An 18,639-nucleotide genomic window follows, 5' to 3' on the forward strand; every position below is an offset into this window, starting at 1 on the left:
ATCGTACCAAGAGCTTGCTGCTGGGAGGTGGGGGGTAGAATGGGAATGGGTGGAAAAGGTTTGAAGGATTTGAGGTCTAAGAATATGGAGTAGAATTCCAATGCTGCCTCTTCACTACCTGTGTGACTTGTCTAGAATTCACTTAACTTTTCTGTGTCTCAATTTCTTTATTGTGAAATGGGGCTGTTGGGCTCTAAATTTTCTTCTAGCTTTAAATTTATGGTCCTGGGGCCTGGCTGGTTGGATTTAGATGGCTGGGGGTGGGGGGGGCGGGGAGAGGGGAACCTAGAAAAAATACCTACCTCGTTTGATTCTCAAAACAACCCAGTGCAGAAGATAGAGGAGGGATTGTAAACCCCATTTCTTTTATACATAGAGAAAATGAAGGCCAGAGAGATAAAGGTGAATTGCCAAAGGTCCCATAGCTTGTTAGGAGTAAAGTTGGTATTAAAATTTTGGATTCCCAACTCCTGGGCTGGTGTCCTGCCCACTATGCCCATTCTCTCCCAATCTTTCCCCCACTCCATCTCCAATTTACTTCTCTAGAATGCTGATATACCAGCAACCACAAGCCAGGGTCCTTTTTTTCCAGTGTGGGATTAAAAATGAAATCAGTCATGTTTTGAGCAGTTGAAAGTCTCTCCTCTTATATTTGTATTTCTGCAGCAGGAAAATTCCCCCAGGCCCTTACTTCACCCACTGACTGGAAAAATGTAAGAAGAGTCTATAAAACCCTAGGAGTAAGTTTGCTTCCTCTCATGGAGAACAAAGTGCAGGAAACTTTTCTGGGAACCACCTTTCTCAGTGGAAGCCTCATAAAAACTAATTTAGCCTCTATTTAACTCCAGAAGCTGGGAGAAAACAGAGGAGAAAACAGAGTCATCTAGAGGTAAAGGGATTTGCCCCAGATCACACAGTAAATGGGCAAAGCATGACATCAAGTTTCCTGCTTCCAGAAATATGCTCTTTCCATTACATAAATGGATAGAAGTGGGCTGCACCCATAAAATGGAAGAGGTAAATGCTAAAAGGTATCATAGACAATGAATTAACATTAGTACCAAACATCCATGCACTAAATGGCATAGCATCCAAATTCTTAAAGGAAAAGTTTGATGAATTACAGAAGGAAATAGATAGTAAAATTATAAGAGTGGGGAACTTCAATTTATCCACTCTCAGACCTAGATAAATCTATCCATAAAACAAACAAAAAAGAAATTGAAGAGATAAATGTAATTATAGAAAAGTTAGCTATGATAAGAATATTCAATAGAAATAGAAAGGAGTATGCCTATTCTAAGCTGTGTGGGGCACCTTTACCCAAAATGACCATGCATAAAAACCTCACAAATAAATGCAGAAAAGCAGAGATATTAATTATATCTTTTTCTGACCATGATATGTTAAAAATTACATTCAGTAAAGGGCCTTTGAATCATAAACTAAAAATTAATTGGAAACTAAATAATTTAATCCTCAAGAATGGGTCAAAGAGTAAATCATTGAAACAATCACTGATTTCATTAAAAATAATGACAACAATGAGCCAACATACCAAAATTTGTGGGATACAGCCAAATCAGCACTTAGGGGAAAATCTGTATCTCTAAATTCTTGCATCAATAAAAGGAAGAGTAGATCAACAAATTAGGCACACAACTAAAAAATAATCTAGGGAAAAAATGGATAGAAGCAGGCTGATTGACAATAGAAAGGGGGTAAAACCAGAATCAAGCTGAACCATTGGTGCTTTTGGAGTTTACAGGCTTTGGGAAGGTTAGCTTTGCTGATCTCATCAGAGAGGGGAGGGCCTGAACCCATTGCTTAGCATTGGGAAACAGCTCAGACTGACATACAGAGATAGGGCCTTGGCCAAGTGACCCCATGATATTCAAATCGAAGTCCAGTGCTTTCTAGAGAAGAATCAACAAAGAGCTAAGAACTCCCCCAGACTGCTGGGGACCTATGGCACCCATCCATGGAGGGCCTTGCAGGGAAACAAAGAATGTCACAGAATCACAAAGTTAGAGGGTGGCAGGGAACTTGGTGGCCATTCAGTCTAACTGCCTAATTTTACAGATGAGGGAATTGAGGCCCAGAGACTTTCTAAGTCGTAATGAGTTACTGTGACTAGAACACAGCTAGTAAGTATATGAGCTATGATTTGAACCCAAGCTTCTGAGCAGGAAAAGATCTTGTTGACTTTAATCCAACCCTTTCCTTTTATGACTGGGGCAATCAAAGCCCAGAGAGGAGAAGTGATTAGTCTAAATTTGCATAGTGTCAGAGACACTATGTTAGGACTAGAAGTCAGGCTTCCTACTTCCCATTCTACCACTCTTTCCGATAAACCAGGATGTTTTTACACATTATGCCATGATCTTGATAGAGGGGAAGGGACTTGATTTGGAAGATTGAGAGGAGGCCTAGAAAAACCACATTATTCTACATTCATGATCTCTTTTGATTCTCATGACAATGCTGCAAGGTAGACATTCTCATTCTCATTTTACAGACAGAAAAATATGCTGTAAACCAGTTGGTTCCAGGGAAGCTTTTGTCCTTTACGTTCTGTGCTTATGGTAAGATCAGGGATCCCACCCTCTAACCCGCCCTCACCAAAACCCAGACATTTCACAAGCAGCCAAAGTGCTGGCAACTACCAGGAGACAGCTTTCTGTAGGGCCCAGGCTTCCATTTTTGCTCCAGTCGCTGGACTTGGACATACCCATCTCCACCCAGAACATGAAGTCCCCTTGTTGGGTTTCATGGAAATAGCTAAATCCGAGTTGCTTAATGAGTGACCACAGGGGTGTTTTCATCCCCAATCCTGCCTGCAAAACACTGAGGTCACAGTGTGCCAAGGCTGAAAGACAGAGGAGAGGGGCGGGATAAAGACTTGAGCCAATGACTGTGGCCTCACAGGGCAGAGTCAGGAATAACAAGTGGAAGTCGTGTGGGTTGGAGACTCTACATAAGCAAAACCTGCTTAATGAGATAGAATGATCATCCCACCATTTATTGGGACATTATAAGGGGATTCTCCATCAGTTACAGGCTGAACTCTCAGGTCCGTTCATAGGGATCATGTACTTTAAGTTGAAAGAGATCTCACAATTTAACCCACTTATTTTACAGATAAGTGACTGAGGTCCAGTGAAATTAAGGGACTTTGCCCAAAGCCAAACAGGTAGGGGTAGAGATAGGATTTGTACCTAGATTCTCTGACTCCAGATCCAGTACTCTCCTGGCCATGCTACCTCTCCTACTCTGAAATATTGCTCCAGGAGACAGAAAATCAAACCACCACCAAATGTCACATGCTCAAACCCCTCTCTGGATTTGACTCTCTCTCACTATCCATCTCAGACCAATCTCTCTGTCCCTTTCTCTTTTGTCTGACTACAAGCTCTTAGCACAGTGTCTAACACATAATAGGCACTTAATAAATGTGTATTGATTGATTGACCTCCAGTGGAAAGAGTACTGGCTCTGCAGTCAGAAGAGCTGGGTTCAAATCCTACCACTGATACTTACTATGTGGCCTTGGACAAGTCACCTAACCTTTTTTAGGCCTCAGTTTCCTCATCTTTAAAATGAGAAGAGTGGACTAGATGGGATCTGAGTTCCCCTTCCAACTCCAAATCTATGACTGTATGACCCTGTAATTCACAACTTTCCAGTCTACTCTCCTCCTGCCTGGCATGTGAGGACAAAGGGGGACAGTGAAAAGCATACTGACTCTATGACCTTGGAAAAGTCCTTTCCAGTTCTGAATGGATGTATGGTGCCAGAATCCTTTCTGAGCATCTATTCGTCCTCTGCCCAGGGAACAGAGGGAAGAGACTTCATTGTCTTACCTGCTACCCTCTCAAGGCAGGCAACAGGGTCTTGCATGCTGCTTTGATCAAAGTGTGCAGGAATGACCTGGTGTTACCAACTCCAGGGCCTTACTCAGTCTCCCTCTGTAGGCTGAGAATTTTTTTGGCTCCAAAAAGATTTAGTTGTGGTAGTAAATGGGGTGCCTCAGAGCTCTGGCCCTGGGTCACTTATATTGCACAAAGAGCTACATTCAGCTCTATATAACCTTGTCTCTCCACCAGGACTCGAATTACCTAGGCAAAACGGTAGGCAGAATAGGCAGTAATGACAGCTAATACTCAGAGCTAGCATTTATATAACACTTCAAGGTTTACAAAGTGCTTTACAAATATTATCTCACACAACCCCGGGAGGTGAGTGCTATTATTTTCCCCATTTTATAGGTGAGGATACTAAGGCAGATAGAAGTTAAGTGACTTGCCCAGGGTCACACAGGTAGGAAGTGTCTGAGGCAGCACTCACGTCTTCCTCACTCCAGGTCCAGTGCTCCATTCATTGTGCCACAATAGTTGTCAGTAGTCCACAAAGTAGGACATGGGTTGGGGGAGGAGGCAGTGAAGGTTTCTTCTCTTCCTCCATTCTATTCTCAAAATACCTCTTTCAACTGACTTAAGTACAAATTTTACTTCATCCTCATACCCTGAAATCCTACCAAATGAGCTGAACTTGGATTAACAACCTCACACAGACTCAGATACCCCCATGAAGGTCAGGTCTGTTAGGCAGTCATACTTTAGGGTAGATTGGTTCAATCAGATTGCTTACTTTCTGGAAAAGATGGGGGGCAGGAGAGATACAGTGGAGATGCATCTACGCTCCTCCAAGGCCTTAAACTCAGACTCAAAGCCTAAAGGCTGAGCACTATATGCTCTTATGACCTGCCCAAATCTAGCAAAAAGACACACGTTCCCCTTCCTCTGGAGATCCCTGAGTCTTTGCTTTGTGGCTGGCTAAAGACAAGGATACTGTTGGGGGCAGAGGAATGTCAAGATGATGAGGCCAAGCAGACTTTACCTCATGTCAGACCACAGCCTAAAGTGAAGATGGAAGGGTCGGAGGGGAGAAGTGGTCTCTTATGTGTCCCTCATCCTTTTAGATATGTTTCATCCCGTTTCATCGGACCGGCTCCTAGCAATCACCCTATTTCCTCTCTCAGAATCTGTCCTCCCTTCAGGGAGCCTGGAAACCTGAAAAACTAATAAGAATCATGAAAATTTAGTTTGAAGCAATGGGGAGGAGGAGGGCAGGGTGGTGCAGATCAGAAGAACAACAGGAAGAAACAATTATGATAGATCTATGTTCATTTCCTTCCCACAAATCTTTTTATCTGCTTAAGAAAAAGCAGGAATAAATAAGTAAATAAGGAAACTAGGTTTGTCAGTAACATATCTTTTATTTAATTTTATTCATTTAAGATGGTACACAATGCTGCCAGATGTGGCTAGATAAAAACATCTGGCTGGTAAGTAATCAAGCCTCTTTGGATGTAGGCCAGGCCTGCCCCCCTCTCTTGGGTCTTCCTTGTACCATGGTTACTTTACACTAAGCCTGGGTCTCCCCCATGGCCCAGAAGACCTTGGGCCGCTGTACAAAGTATTTGACTTCTCTGTGGGTGGACATGAATGCTCCTGAGACCTGAGGAGCCAGTCCCTGAGTGCTGGTCTATTTGCTGAGTTGAGCCAAAATTCTTCTTGCTTCCAGCTCTAAAGACTTTGGCATCTCTGTGTTTGGTTCCTATCCCCTTTGCTCACATTCTCTGTCCATACCCCAGAGGGTCAAGGCCACAGATGTAGATTTTGTTTGCTGAAGGGCTTCACGTGTGGGATTGACGCACAGAGCCAGATAGAGCCCCTTTTGCAAGAGCAGCTAATATTGGTGAGAGACAGCAGAACCTCTCCTGGTTTCAAGGACCCTAGGGTCAGCAGAGGTGGGGCCCAGGAGACTCCAAGGTCTGCTTCTCCCACCCCTTACCAAGCACAACTGTACAAAGGCATCCTCACTCATAGCTAAGAAAGTCAATACTCCTCTTCACTGTGAAAACTGAGGGCTCAGAATCTCCCCAATCTGTCCCGTGGGGTCACCTTCAGCCATCTGAGTTGACTGGAACTAACGGCCATAGGATTTGGTCACATAATCTGATTGGGGGAGGGGATGATGGGAGGATCCAGGCAGAATGAGTTTCATGGAAGGGACGAAGGTGGGAGGCTAGACAAGCCCAGCTGCCCCGTTACCAGGGAATTCATTGGTATTCTGAATGCAGAATGGGAGAAGCCATACTCTGCACCAAGCCCAGGATTTGGGGCACAACTGATCATGGAATGAACACATTCAGAACACTTAGCACAGTGCCTGGCACATAGTAGGTGCTTAATAAATGTTTACTGATTGATTGAATGGAAGGCCAAGAAGGGCTGGGGTAGTTGGAACCCCAGGGTTCCTCGCTCTAGGAAGCCCTCAGTAGGGATAGGGTGAGACTGAGATGAGAATGACAAATATGTTCTGGTACCGGAGCACTCGATGTTCACCATAGGTTACTGCTTGCACCTTCAGGCGGTAGATACCAGCAACAGTGAGTGGGCGGCGAGTGTAGATGGTGCCCTGCCCACCCTGAGGTTCTCGCAAGGCAAAGGGGCTGCTGGGGTCGGGCTCAAGCACTGTCAGGACTGTCCGGTTGGGCAAGATGCCCCCATCAGAGAAGGCCGTTAGGCGGACAACATCATGATCAGCTCGGATGCCAAAGGGGAGAGTGAGAAGCTTATACTGCAAAGTGAAGGGGCCCCTTGAGCTGCAGTCGAGGGCACAGCGACGGAAGCACATCCTGCAGAACAGACAGACAGAGATGAACAATCATGGTGTTCTGTTGTAATTAGAAAAGTCCTTTAGTCCTGGGGAGGGAGAGGAAGCCCCTGAGCTGGGGCCAATGCTAGTGTCCAAGGTCAGAGGGCACCTAGGATGGTGAGGGAGCTAGAGATAACTCTTTACAAAGATAAGTTAAAGGGATGGGGATGTTTAGACTGGAAAAGAGAAGTCTCTGGGGAGAGACAAGAGAATTGACTTTCAGTATTTGAAATGGCCAACCTATGGAAGAGGAATTAGACTTAGTCTGGTCTTAGAGGGCAGAACCAAAATCAATGGGAGCACTGCTCTGTTGGGTTTTCATATTTAAAAGTTTCCACTGTGTGTGTGTGTGTGTGTGTGTGTAGTACCAAAAATATTTTTCTCTGGATCTGACCTGTGATTTCACAGGGAGGTGAACTTCCTCCCTCCCTACATGCCCAATACAGATTAGCCACCACTCTATAATTCTGAGTCTATATTGTCTACAGACTACGGAGTCTACAGCTCTAGTTGTGTGTGGCACGCTAAGTTTAAATAACTTCCCTAGAGTCACAATCATGGTATGTGGGAGCATAGTAATTCAGAGCTAGAAGGGACTTTGGAGGCCACTTAGTCCAATCCTCTCATTTTACAGAAAAGGAAACTGAGGCCCAGAGAAGTTAAGTAACTTGCTCAAGGTCACACAGCTAGTAAATATCAGACGTGGAATTTGAACTTAAGTCTTCATGACTCCAAGTCCAGCACTCTTATCTACTGTGCTATGCTGGTGAATAATTAGCGAACCAAAAGAGAAATGGGTTGTGTCTAGAGGTTAGTGGGCTTCCCATCCCCGGAGGTGTTCATCATGGAGCAGGCTGGATGATTTGTCAAGGATGTTGTAGGGAAGGTTCCTATTCAGGTGGAGAGGATGGACCTTGGAAGTCCCTTCCAACTCTAAGATAATGTGGTCCTGGACCTTGACTACTAGGCCCTGGCCAACTCACCCCCAAGCCAGCCAGCCCTTCAGTGTCGTCCCTGTTCTGAAAGTAGGTGATATATTGGGGTGGATCAGCTCTCTGTCTGTCTCTTACCCAGGACTGGAGCCCCTCCGGTACATAGCGGGGCATGGCGTGTCCACACACTGATAACTACCCCGGGTGTTGAAACACATCTGGCTGGAGCCACACTTGATGCCTTCCTCCACACACTCGTTGATGTCTGGAGGAGAGAAAAGAATCCAAAGATGGAGGAGGAGGGGTATAGAGTAAAGAAGAGAAGATTGGGATAGGGAGAAGAGAGGTAGGAAGGAAAGGGAGATGGAGACCGGTAGAGATGAGAGGAGATAAAGAAGGAAAAAGGAGGGAGATAGGGAGAAGGAAGAGAGAAGAGAGAAGAGAAGAGAGGAGGTAAGAGAGAATGCTAGTAGATAGGCAAGTAGAAGAGAGAGAGGAGGAGGAAAAAATGAGAAATTTCCGAGAATCCCCCATGAGGTGGAGGATCTGAGCCCTCAGTCTCAGGACCTGACCTCCAACAGCTCCTCTACTCTGCCATCTGGACCTCAGCCATGCCCTGGAAACCCAGGTTCCCCAAAGCAGCCAAGTCAGTTCAATTCAGCTGTGCCTGCTATGACTGTGCCCAGACCTCCAAAACTCTGTTCTTGGTTTATTTCGAGGAGATGGGAGGAAGCTGGGCCCATTGTTCTTGGTCTTGCGATGGAGGAAACAGGCTTCTGAAGGGGAAGGTAAAATCCTTGGGCAGGTGGGGGCAGGAGAGGCCAGCCCTGTGCTTCAGGCCTGCATCCACTCCATCAGCTGCCCCCTGTTGCAGGCCTACTGCATCCTTCTCTACTCTGTTTCTCCAATGTCCCCAGCCAGTAGTGACAGTGAGATAGCCAGTATAAGCTAGTGGTGATGCAGAGAGAAGGGTGGAGCACAAGAAGGATCTCATCCCTGGTGGGAAACTGGATTTCAGCTCAAAAGTATCCAAGATGTTTATAACTACTTAGGAAACATGGCCTTATGTTAGAATAAAAGCTCCGGTTTTCAAAGCTCTTTCACAACTTTGATCTTATTTGATCACCATGAAATAGGTAGTGTAGGAATAATTATCTCTGTTTTACTGATGGGGAAACTGAGGCCCAGGGAGATGAAGGGACTTTGTCAAGCTAGCAGCAGAACTGGGACTAGAACCCAGGTCTCCTTTGGGGTCCTGTCTCTTCAGGGCTCTTACCCTGGCAGTTCTTCCCACTGGAGAGTAGGCGGTACCCAGCTGGGCAAAGGCACTGGTAGCTGCCCTCAGTGTTGCGGCAGGCATGTTGGCACAGGGTCCTCACCTGGCACTCATCAAGGTCTGGGGAAGGCCCCAGGATGGGTGGGAGGGAAAGAAAGAGAGCTGAGTCAGAAATGGTCCAAGTGGAAGCATGCCCCAGCATTAGGGAACAGGGAAATAACCTGCCTTGGGCTAGGAGTTGGGTGGTCATTGTATCTACCCACCCTGCTCCACCCCCAGCCTTCCCAAGCCACCTGGGGCTTAAGCAAGGAACAGTTCTTGATCCAATCCAACAGCCCAGGGAGAGGGCTGGGAGGTAATTGATCTCTTCTTTGACAGTTTCCCTCTTGTCACTGAGACAGATAATTTGGGGACAAACCTCAAATAATCTGGGGGAGCGGGAAGGGTGCAGCCTGGGTTCCATTCTGCTTTGACAACCATGGTTCACTCTCCGCTCTAACCAAACTCTTTCTGTTTTCACTATCCTCTGGCCCATGCCAGATACATTCCAACATCACAGTTTTTTTGCTCACATTATTCTTGCTAGACTAGAGTGCTGTTGTTGTTCAGTCACTTTTGTTATGTCCGACTCTTCGTGACCCAATTTGAGGGTTTTTTTGGCAAAGACACTGCAGTGATTTGCCATTTCCTTCTCCAGATCATTTTATAGGTGGGGAAACAGACAAACAGGGTTAAGTGACTTGCCCAGGGTCACACAGCCAGTAAGTGTCTGAGGCTGGATTTAAACTCAGGGAGATGAGTCTTCCTGACTCCAAATCTGGCACTCTATCCGTTGCACCATCTAGCTGCCCTAGAGTATCTTCCCTCTATCCAAAGCCTACCCATTATTCAAGTTCAAACTGAGATGGTCATTGACCGGGGGTACAAGAAGTTTGTCAAGGGGTGTGAAGAATATTTGATAAAGGGGTATATTATCCTACTGAAATAAATTAATCTCTTTATTGCTTAGGTGCATCTACATGGTCAACTCTAGAAATAATTTTCTTTTAAATTGAATGTATGCAGGAGAGTTTACTAAAAGCCAAGACATACAAAATGTTTTGGAACCCTGTCAAAGACTAGGAGATGTGAAAATTACTTTGGAGGTGGGGAGGGGAGAGTACTAACAACTGTAATTGTTAGTTACCCTGTTCAGTTCCTTCATATTGTTATTGTTGTTGACTCTTCCTGACTCCATTTGGGGTCTTCTTGGCAAAGATACTGGAGTGGTTTACCATTTCCTTCTCCAGCTCATTTTACAGATGAGGAAACTGAGGCAAACAGGATTAAGTGACTTGTCCAGGGTCACACAGCCAGTAAATGTCTAAGACCAGCTTTGAACCCAAAGATAAGTCTTCCTCTCTCCAGGCCTGGTACTCTATCCACTGCACCACCGAGTTGCTCTTCATATTATAGATAAGGAAACTGAGGCTCAGAGAGGTAAAGCAACTTTACCCATGGTTACATAAATAGTATTCAACAGGGGCTTTGGAGTACAAATCCACAAAGCTACACTCTTCCCCACAAGTCCTCCTCCACGAAGACATCCCAGGCCCCAGTGAATTCTCATATCTTGAAAATTCTACAGCACTTATTATATAATCCATTCAAGTCAATACTAAATTAGCTGTTATCTGGCATATTCCTACAGCACAGGTCTGACCAAGGCATTCTCCAGCTCGAGAAGTTCCAAGAGGCTCCCTATTACTAAAATATAAACTCCTCTGTTGTACGTTTCCAACTCGTCACAACCTGACTTCCATCTATCTTTCTAATCTGATTTCACCTTCTTTCTACATTTTAGACAATCAGGGCTACTTCCTGTTCCCTGTCTAGAACATCTCCTGACCCAGCACCTTTGCAGAAGCCTGCTCCCATGCCTGGAATGCCCTCTGTCTCTCCTCATTTTCTCTTGGAATTCCTAACTCTCTTTAAAATTCAGTTCAAGAGATATCTCCTAAATGAGGATTTTTCTGATTAGTGCTAGTGCTCGCCTGTCCCCACCTTCAAAATTAGATTCATGGATTTGGAACTGGAAGGGACCTTAGAGGTCATGGGGTCCAGTTCCTTGATTTTACTGAGTCCTGGAGAAGTTAAATGATTTGCCAAAGTCACACAGGTAGAAAGTGGCAGAACCAGGATTGTGTGTCTGCATAATATTGTGGATGTATATTTTAAAATACACTTCTTTTTAGCTTTCTAGATATATTAAGAAATACTATTTCTCCAGCCTAAATAAATAAACCTCTTTTCAGACTTTTCTCTTTAGGAAAATGGGAAGAACAAAATGTAAGGTCTTCTTTTGAAATAGAGCTAAGGTGATAAATAACCTAACTTAACTGTGGCCTAGATAAGACCAACCTAAAGTGATTAGATTCAGGACTTCTTATTGTTTAGTCTTGTTTCAGTCGGGTCCAACTCTTCATGATTCCATTTGGGGTTTTCCTGGCAAAGATACTAGAGTGGTCTGCCATTTCTTTCTCTAGTTCATTTTACAGGTGAGGAAACTGAGGTAAACAGAGTTAAGTGACTTGCCCAGGGTCATACAGCTAGTAAGTGTCTGAGGCCAGATTTGAACTCAGGAAGATGAGTCTTCCTGACCCTAGGCCCAGCACTCTATCCACTGTGCCATCTAACTCCCCTAAAAATATTCAAGGTTAAGATATTTATTTCAGAAAGGAGCTCTTTTCAGTCCTTAAGGGGAATGGTTCAGAAGGAACTGAGTGGTAACTGAAGCAACATCACTGAATTTTAATCTACGCTATATTTGAATATATTATGATTCTTTTCTTATTCAAAATCCCCATAAATGTTACCTCCAATTGTCTTGGAATAGAGCCAATTTAGATATCTCTTCTGCAAATTAAAAATTGCTTGAACATGTATTAACACTAAATTCAATAAAATTGTTTCTGGGGGACTTGAAACTAAACTGATGTGCCTAAATTGCCAAATTCCTGAGTTGGGCCCTGAGTTCTGCAGCTTGGTGGGGCCCCATGGGAGGGCCAGCAGATCAGTCCCAGGCTCTGCCTTACCAGTGCAGGCTCCATTCCTCCTGATAAAGCCTGGTGGACACCAGGTCCTACCAATGGAGCTCAGGGGACTTCCAATGGGCCGGAAAGAGATCCAGGCATGGTAAGAGCCACCGTGAGCTCGGGCTCGGGGCCGCAGCCAGACTGGGAAGGACCCCTGGTGACTGACCGTGGTAACATTGCCTTCCATCTTTTCCGGTCTGGCACAGGCCTTGCCATCCTGGAGTAATGCCTGACCTGGTGGGCACAAGCAGCGATAGCTGCCCTGGAGGTTTTGGCATTGATAAGCACAGACTCTAGGCAGCTGCAAGCACTCGTTAATATCTGGGGGGGGGACAAAAAGAAAAAGATTGAGAGAGGAGAGTGGGTATCATTGAGCATTTCAAGCTTTCAGAGGGAACATTTCTTTTATTCTAACATTAAACTCTCTCCACAATCTGGTCCCATAGGCACACAGTATTCTAGAGTTGGAAGGGAACTTAGAGATCCCTCTCGGCCAGGTTTATCATTTTGCAGATGAGGAAACTGAGGCCCAAGAGGTTTGCTCAAGGACACACAGGTGGGAAGTAAAGGAGCTGGGAATCAAACTCTGGTCTTTTGATTCCAAATCTGGTGCTCCTACCACTAAGCCATGCTATCTCCCCAAGTGATTTTTCCAACTGTATCTCTCCGTGGTTTCTCTACACAAACCCCTATGGTCCAGCCAGGATGGATTGCTTGATACTTCTCCAACCCACACCTTGTAATTGTCCTCCTCCAAGTCTTTGCACACGCTGTTCCCCTTCCCTAGAATGCCTTCCTTCGCCTCTGTCTATCCAAGCTCTACCCATCGACAAGTCCCAACTCCAGCCCCGTCTCCTCAAAGCCTTTCCATATTGTGGCTCTGTGCCACAATGATCTCTTCCTTCCCGGGGTTCTTGCAACTTTGATAAATCTGTACTCCTCATACCATACCTGGGCTTATGTGGTTCATAGGCTCATCATAAGCTCATTGATTTAGAGTTTAAAGGTACTTTAGAGGCCAATGAGTCCAACCTCCTCATTTGTAAAATGAGGAAATTGAACCTGAGATGAGGTAAGTGACTTGCCCAGGGTAACATAGCTAGGAAGTATCTGAGGGAGGATCTGAACCCTGATCTGCCTAATTCCAAGTCTAGCACTCTGTCTACTCCTCCATATTTCATTTGTAAATTGCCTTTGTCCTCCACCCCCCACAACACCTAACAGAGAGTTTTGTAGACAGCAGGTGCCTACTAAGTGTTTTTTGTTGGATTTGGAGGCTAAAAGGGACTTTAGAGATCTAATAGGACTCCTTCATTGGAACAATGAGAAAGCAAAGACCACAAAGCAAATTGGTGATTGGGTAGAGAGGACAAATACAACAACATCCGATGGATAGGTATAGAGCACAATGCTAGGCACAGGGCCCAAGGCTCCTGACTCTTAGGCTAGTGCCCTTTATGGTGCCCCATATTGCCTTGGGTTGAATGACCAATTCATTTCAGTGCATTTTTAGATGCATAGAGGAATCAAACAGCTTTCCTAAAATTTCTCAGTGAGGCAGTGATGGGACTGAATTTTTCACCTAGCTTTCCACCCAGATGTCTAAGGTGGTCAGTCACTCAGCTTGGCCATGAGGAGAGAGGATCTCACAGCACCAAATCCATGGCAGGTCTGGCCTTGAATCTAAATCACCCAGGAGCAGGCAGAAGAGGAGCTGTTCTGTATTAGCTGGTTTGTGTCTGTCTGGGCACGTACTGTCTCTCCTATAACCTCTCCTCTCCCTCCTACACAGACTTTTTGGGAGTCTTGTCAGCCAAGCTGAGCTCCCAGGGCAATGTCTAGCCCTGGCTGACAGTACTGACACTATCATGTCTCTAAGTTGTTTGACCTTAGCTCATAGGTAGGGTTATTCTCTAAGCAGCTGTAGCAAGGCTCAGGGACCTAGAGGCTCCATCCTGGACTGCATACAAATATTATAAAGCAAGGAAGCCCAGAGGGTGGCAGCTTGAGTGACAGTAGCATCACAAAGGAGGCCAGATGAGAACAGGTCCAAAACATTGGGCCTCACCTGCCTGGGAAGGTGATGAATAAGCAAGGACACAATTGTCAGGAAGAATATGAATGGGGTAAACATGGACTTGTTCCCCAAATTCTTAAATACTAAGATGGGGGGGCCCTATTGGTGCCTGGGTGAGGCAAGTTTGGAGACACAAGGGAAATTCAACTTTCCAGTGTTAAGAGTGGACTGTGGAATTTGCTACCCCAGGAGATGACACAGGCAGGAAATAGGAACAGATGCCCAAAGGGTTTGCATTTGTAAATGGCAGAGCTATGAGCAACTCCTACAAGAAACCTGCAACCTAACCTTGAAGGCTGACAACAGGGAGGACAACTTTGCCTTCCCAGAATTCATCTTTTGGAGTCACTGCTGGCAGCAAAACACTAGGGCAGATGGGCTGTGGGTTTGACTCAGAATAGCAATTCCTGAGCTCCACTTCTGAATGGTTCCCACCTTAGCTAAACCCTCTAAACTTGCATTAGGGCTGTACTGCTGAAGATCAGTCACTTCACATGTTGAGGACTAATCTTTCATTAGATTCAACTCTGCTTAGGAAGCACCAAGGGCACAGGAGAGCAGGCGAGGATAAAAGCCTTGCAGACAACTCCTATTAACTTCCTCCTTTCTCTTTCTCTGGGACGTAAATACTACCCAAGAATATCTCATGTCTTTCTGGCAGTCTTCTTGTTTTGCAGTGATTTAAGCCAATTTCCAAATTTTCACTAGGGTGATGGGGGAGGATGAGTTCTTAGTGATGCCCCTGCCTCAGCTCTGCCCCATGCCATGTGAGAGTACTACTGATGGCATAAAGAAACATCGAGCACCGGTTGATGCACTGTGTGTGCTGGGCACTGAGGACACCAGAATATAGAGGACCATTCATAAAGCTCTCCATTACCCAAGCAGGGACGACCAAGCCCCTGGCTTCTGTATCCTGGAGGGCAGGCACAGCGATGCCCCCCTAGAGTGTTCTCACAGATTTGGTTGTAGCGACATTCGTCAATGTGCTCTAGACATTCATCAACATCTGGGGAAAGGAAGGGATGGGTGTCAGAGCTGAGGTCCCTTGCCCTCTCCTCCCTTCCCTCACCACTGACATTCCTTTCCTCCCTTCATCAGTCCATTCTCTAGTCAGTTCTGGGATTCCATCTCCTCTCTTGCTTTGATATCAGGTGGCTGCAATGTCCAAGAGTCTAGAACTCTGGGTCACCTCTAGGCATAGAATTACAAAGCCACAGAATGTCAGAGCTGAAAGAGCTCTTAATATGATAAACGTCAGAGCTGGAAGAGCTCTTAACATGATAAGTGTCCGAGCTGGAAGAGGACCTGAGAACAAAGAATATTTGAACATGAGATGACCTTAGAGCTCATCTAGCTCAATTCCCTCATTTTAAAAATGGGGAAAATGAGGCACAGCAATGGGAAATGATTTGCTTAAGGTTATAAAGCAAGTTAGTGATGAATATGGGACTAGAATCCAGGTCTCCCGATTAAATCTAGAGCTCTTTCCATTGGACAACCCTGGAAGACTGTAAAAAATGTGTTTCTGTGGATGCCCAAGGTAAAAATTATGTTTTAAGATCCCCTAAGAATTGGTGTCTTGGTTTGAAATTGGGTTGCAAAGGGGGAGTGGGGACGATCTTATCCCAATTTCCCATCAGGAGCCCATCACCTTCACAGCCTGTTCCATCAGCTGTTGCCTGGAAGCCCACCTTGCAGTGGGGGAGGCACTGGTAGGAACCGAGGAGGTTCACACAGCGCTGCCCATCGTGACACACAGAGGTATCCCATGCACATTCATCTACATCTGCAGGTTTGCCAAAAGTGAAGGCAGAGGGAAGAAAAGAGGTTAGAAGGGAAAAGGAAACCAATCTGTTTTATCATAGTCAATCTTTCCTGACATCAGAGATAGTCTCCTGGCATCTCCCCCTTTCCTTAGTGGCCCAGCATGGATCTATCATCTAGAAAGTGCATCTAACCCTTCTTGAACCTATTTCTATCTTCCGTCTGTGCTACCTTTTGAGGTAGTAAGCTCCCCAAATTTATTCTCCATTAATGTTAAGACATTCTTTTACTAAAACTACCTTCTTCAAGCTCTAAGAAGAGCTTCCTAAATCCTACTTTCTGGGATTGAGCAAACACCTCCATTTTCACTCTGCTCTGGATCTGCTCATGGATCCAGAACTCCATGACAGGGTGGATTGATAGTCATGCAAGCTGGGGGAGTGCAAGGTTCATGGTAGCAGATGAGGAATAGACAGCAGACAATCAGAGCAAGTCCCTAAAGTTCAAGACAGGAAGTGGGAAACAGAAGCAGAGAGTCTTTCCTGGTCCCCCAACCACAAGTGTTGTCCGTTACAAATTTATTGTTGTTCAGTCATTCAGTCATATCTGATTCTTCATGACCCAAGGGTACATAGCTTGCAATGCTTTCCGTGGGGTTTTCTTGGCAAAGATACTGCTGTGGTTTGCCATTTCTTCGTCCAGTGGATTAAGGCAAACAAAGATTAAGTGACTTGCCAAGGGTCATACAGCTAGTAAGCTTCTGAGGCCAGATTGGAACTCAGGTCTTCCTGATTCCAGGTACAGTGCTCTATCCACTGAACCATCTGCCTCATTTATTCATATATATATACACATATATATATATACATATACATACACACACACATTCACACACATATGTATGTATATATATACATATATCTCTCCACACAATGTATATATCTATACACACATACATGCACATATATATACATACACATATATACTTATGTATGCATTTATATACACACATATATTTACTTATATATGCATATATTACACACACATATATATACACACACACACATTGATACTTATTGTCTTTCCATTACAAGGCAAGCTTCTTTCTATTAAGGATTTCATTCATTGTTTTTATATCCCTAGTACCTAGCAAAGGAGTAGGTGCTTAATAAATGTTTGTTAATCGACTGACTGTTGACTGACAGGTAAGAGAAGGAATTCGAGTTAGGAGTGTCAGGACCATGGACAGTGCCATGGTCCACATCTTAGGGTTTTTATCCCCTACCAACCAATGCTACTATGATTGAGTACACTCCTTACTTCATCAGATGTCTCTGGAAGTCAATAAAACTTTTCACAATTAGGGTCAGCTCTGATCCCCTTGAGGTTAAGCTAGTGCCCTCATTCATCCAGAAATCTTTGATATTAGTGTCTAAATGTATAGATGGATCCTCTGGTATGATTTGGGGCTCAAAGAAATCTATAAATCTGAAGACTGCTATGGGTTGGACTCTAAAGAAAGACTTCATATTCTTTTGTGTTATCTAACTCATGGTGGGTGGGCGACATCCCCCAAAGAAGGAACTGAAGCCCTGATTCACTTCCTTTATTAGGTTTTCATGATTTTATAGGTTTTAATCATTATCCTTTCTCAGCTTTAGCAGAATGATGAGGCCTAATTTTTTACTGCCACACCTGTCATTCTCAATTTCCTAATCAGTGCCAGGCTCTGGTTCTTCCCCAGATCCTCTTATGTCACTCGTCACTGGAGAGGATTCTCTTTTATTACTATTCCTGGGTTCCTTTGGAACCTCCCTTTGCTTCCAAAGGCAATGGGGGTGGTAGAGTCTTCCATTAGGAAAGATAGTAATGATGTCATATTTGGATAATAACAGATGCCAAAAGGAATAAAGTGATTGGCAGAGAAAGTAGTAAAGGCCTACAGGTGAGAGCAAATGACCCAAAGAAATTCTATCTGATAACCCAGAACCCTGCACTAGAGATCACATTCCTGGGCATCTGCCCCATGCATAGGTCCTTAGGCCACATAACCATAGCAATATTAGGGCAGTGAACTGGATCACCTGGGATATGTACCAAACATGCCCTTAGTAAGGCCCCTCACCTCTGCAGTTCCTGTTGTCCCAGGCCAACGCATACCCATCAGGACAGGAGCAAGAAAAACGGCCCAGGAAATTATGGCAGGTGTGGGAACAGGGACTCTTGGTACTGGAACATTCATCTTTATCTGGGAAGGAGGAATGTTAATATGAGATGACCCCTGCTGCCTGGGGGTCTCAGAGTGCTGAAAAGGCAGCATAGAATCACAAAGTTTTAGAGTTAGAAGAGTCTTTGGAGATCATCTTGTCCAAGCTTTTCATTGTACAAATGGAAAACTGAGGTCCAGAGAAGGAAATGTGACTTAAAGTTAATAGATCAGCCTAGAAAGGACCTCAGAGATCATGTAGTCCATGAATCTCACTCATTTTTACAGATGAGGAAACCGAGCCTTGGAGCAGTGAAGGGACTTGTTTGAAATCAAAAGGGCAGTAACTATCAAAGAGGGTACTTTGACTCAGGGCCTCTGATTCCAGAGCTAATTCTTTTAACTGTACCATGCCAAGATCACATAGCTAATAAGCAGCATGGCTACAGTTCATATTCCAAATCCAATGCTCTTTCCATTAGACCATGATGGATCAGGTGCATGAGACAATCGGATATCCTAAAGTCCAGGCTCCCTCCTCTATCAGACATGTTTCTCCTTCTTTTAGCTCAGACCTTATCCTA

The 18,639-nt window shown here is 44.8% G+C and overlaps 1 protein-coding gene across 1 annotated transcript in view; it reads right to left on the bottom strand.

Moving 5' to 3' along the window:
• Nucleotides 1–5,270: 5,270 nt before the first annotated feature.
• The window catches only part of HMCN2 (hemicentin 2), a 177,385-nt gene continuing 164,016 nt past the window's right edge, over nt 5,271–18,639 (bottom strand). The window contains exons 93-99 of the mRNA XM_027869654.1: nt 17,975–18,097; nt 15,737–15,871; nt 14,963–15,091; nt 12,006–12,326; nt 8,932–9,051; nt 7,794–7,920; nt 5,271–6,703 (exon numbers count right to left, since the gene is read on the bottom strand). Of these exons, the coding sequence (XP_027725455.1) occupies nt 6,340–6,703; nt 7,794–7,920; nt 8,932–9,051; nt 12,006–12,326; nt 14,963–15,091; nt 15,737–15,871; nt 17,975–18,097 (1,319 nt within the window). The 3' untranslated portion in view covers nt 5,271–6,339. The remainder of the gene's footprint in view (nt 6,704–7,793; nt 7,921–8,931; nt 9,052–12,005; nt 12,327–14,962; nt 15,092–15,736; nt 15,872–17,974; nt 18,098–18,639) is intronic.

Source organism: Vombatus ursinus, unplaced genomic scaffold (genome assembly GCF_900497805.2).
Source record: "Vombatus ursinus unplaced genomic scaffold, bare-nosed wombat genome assembly UNPS02014793.1, whole genome shotgun sequence".
NCBI classification, from domain to species: Eukaryota; Metazoa; Chordata; class Mammalia; order Diprotodontia; family Vombatidae; genus Vombatus; species Vombatus ursinus.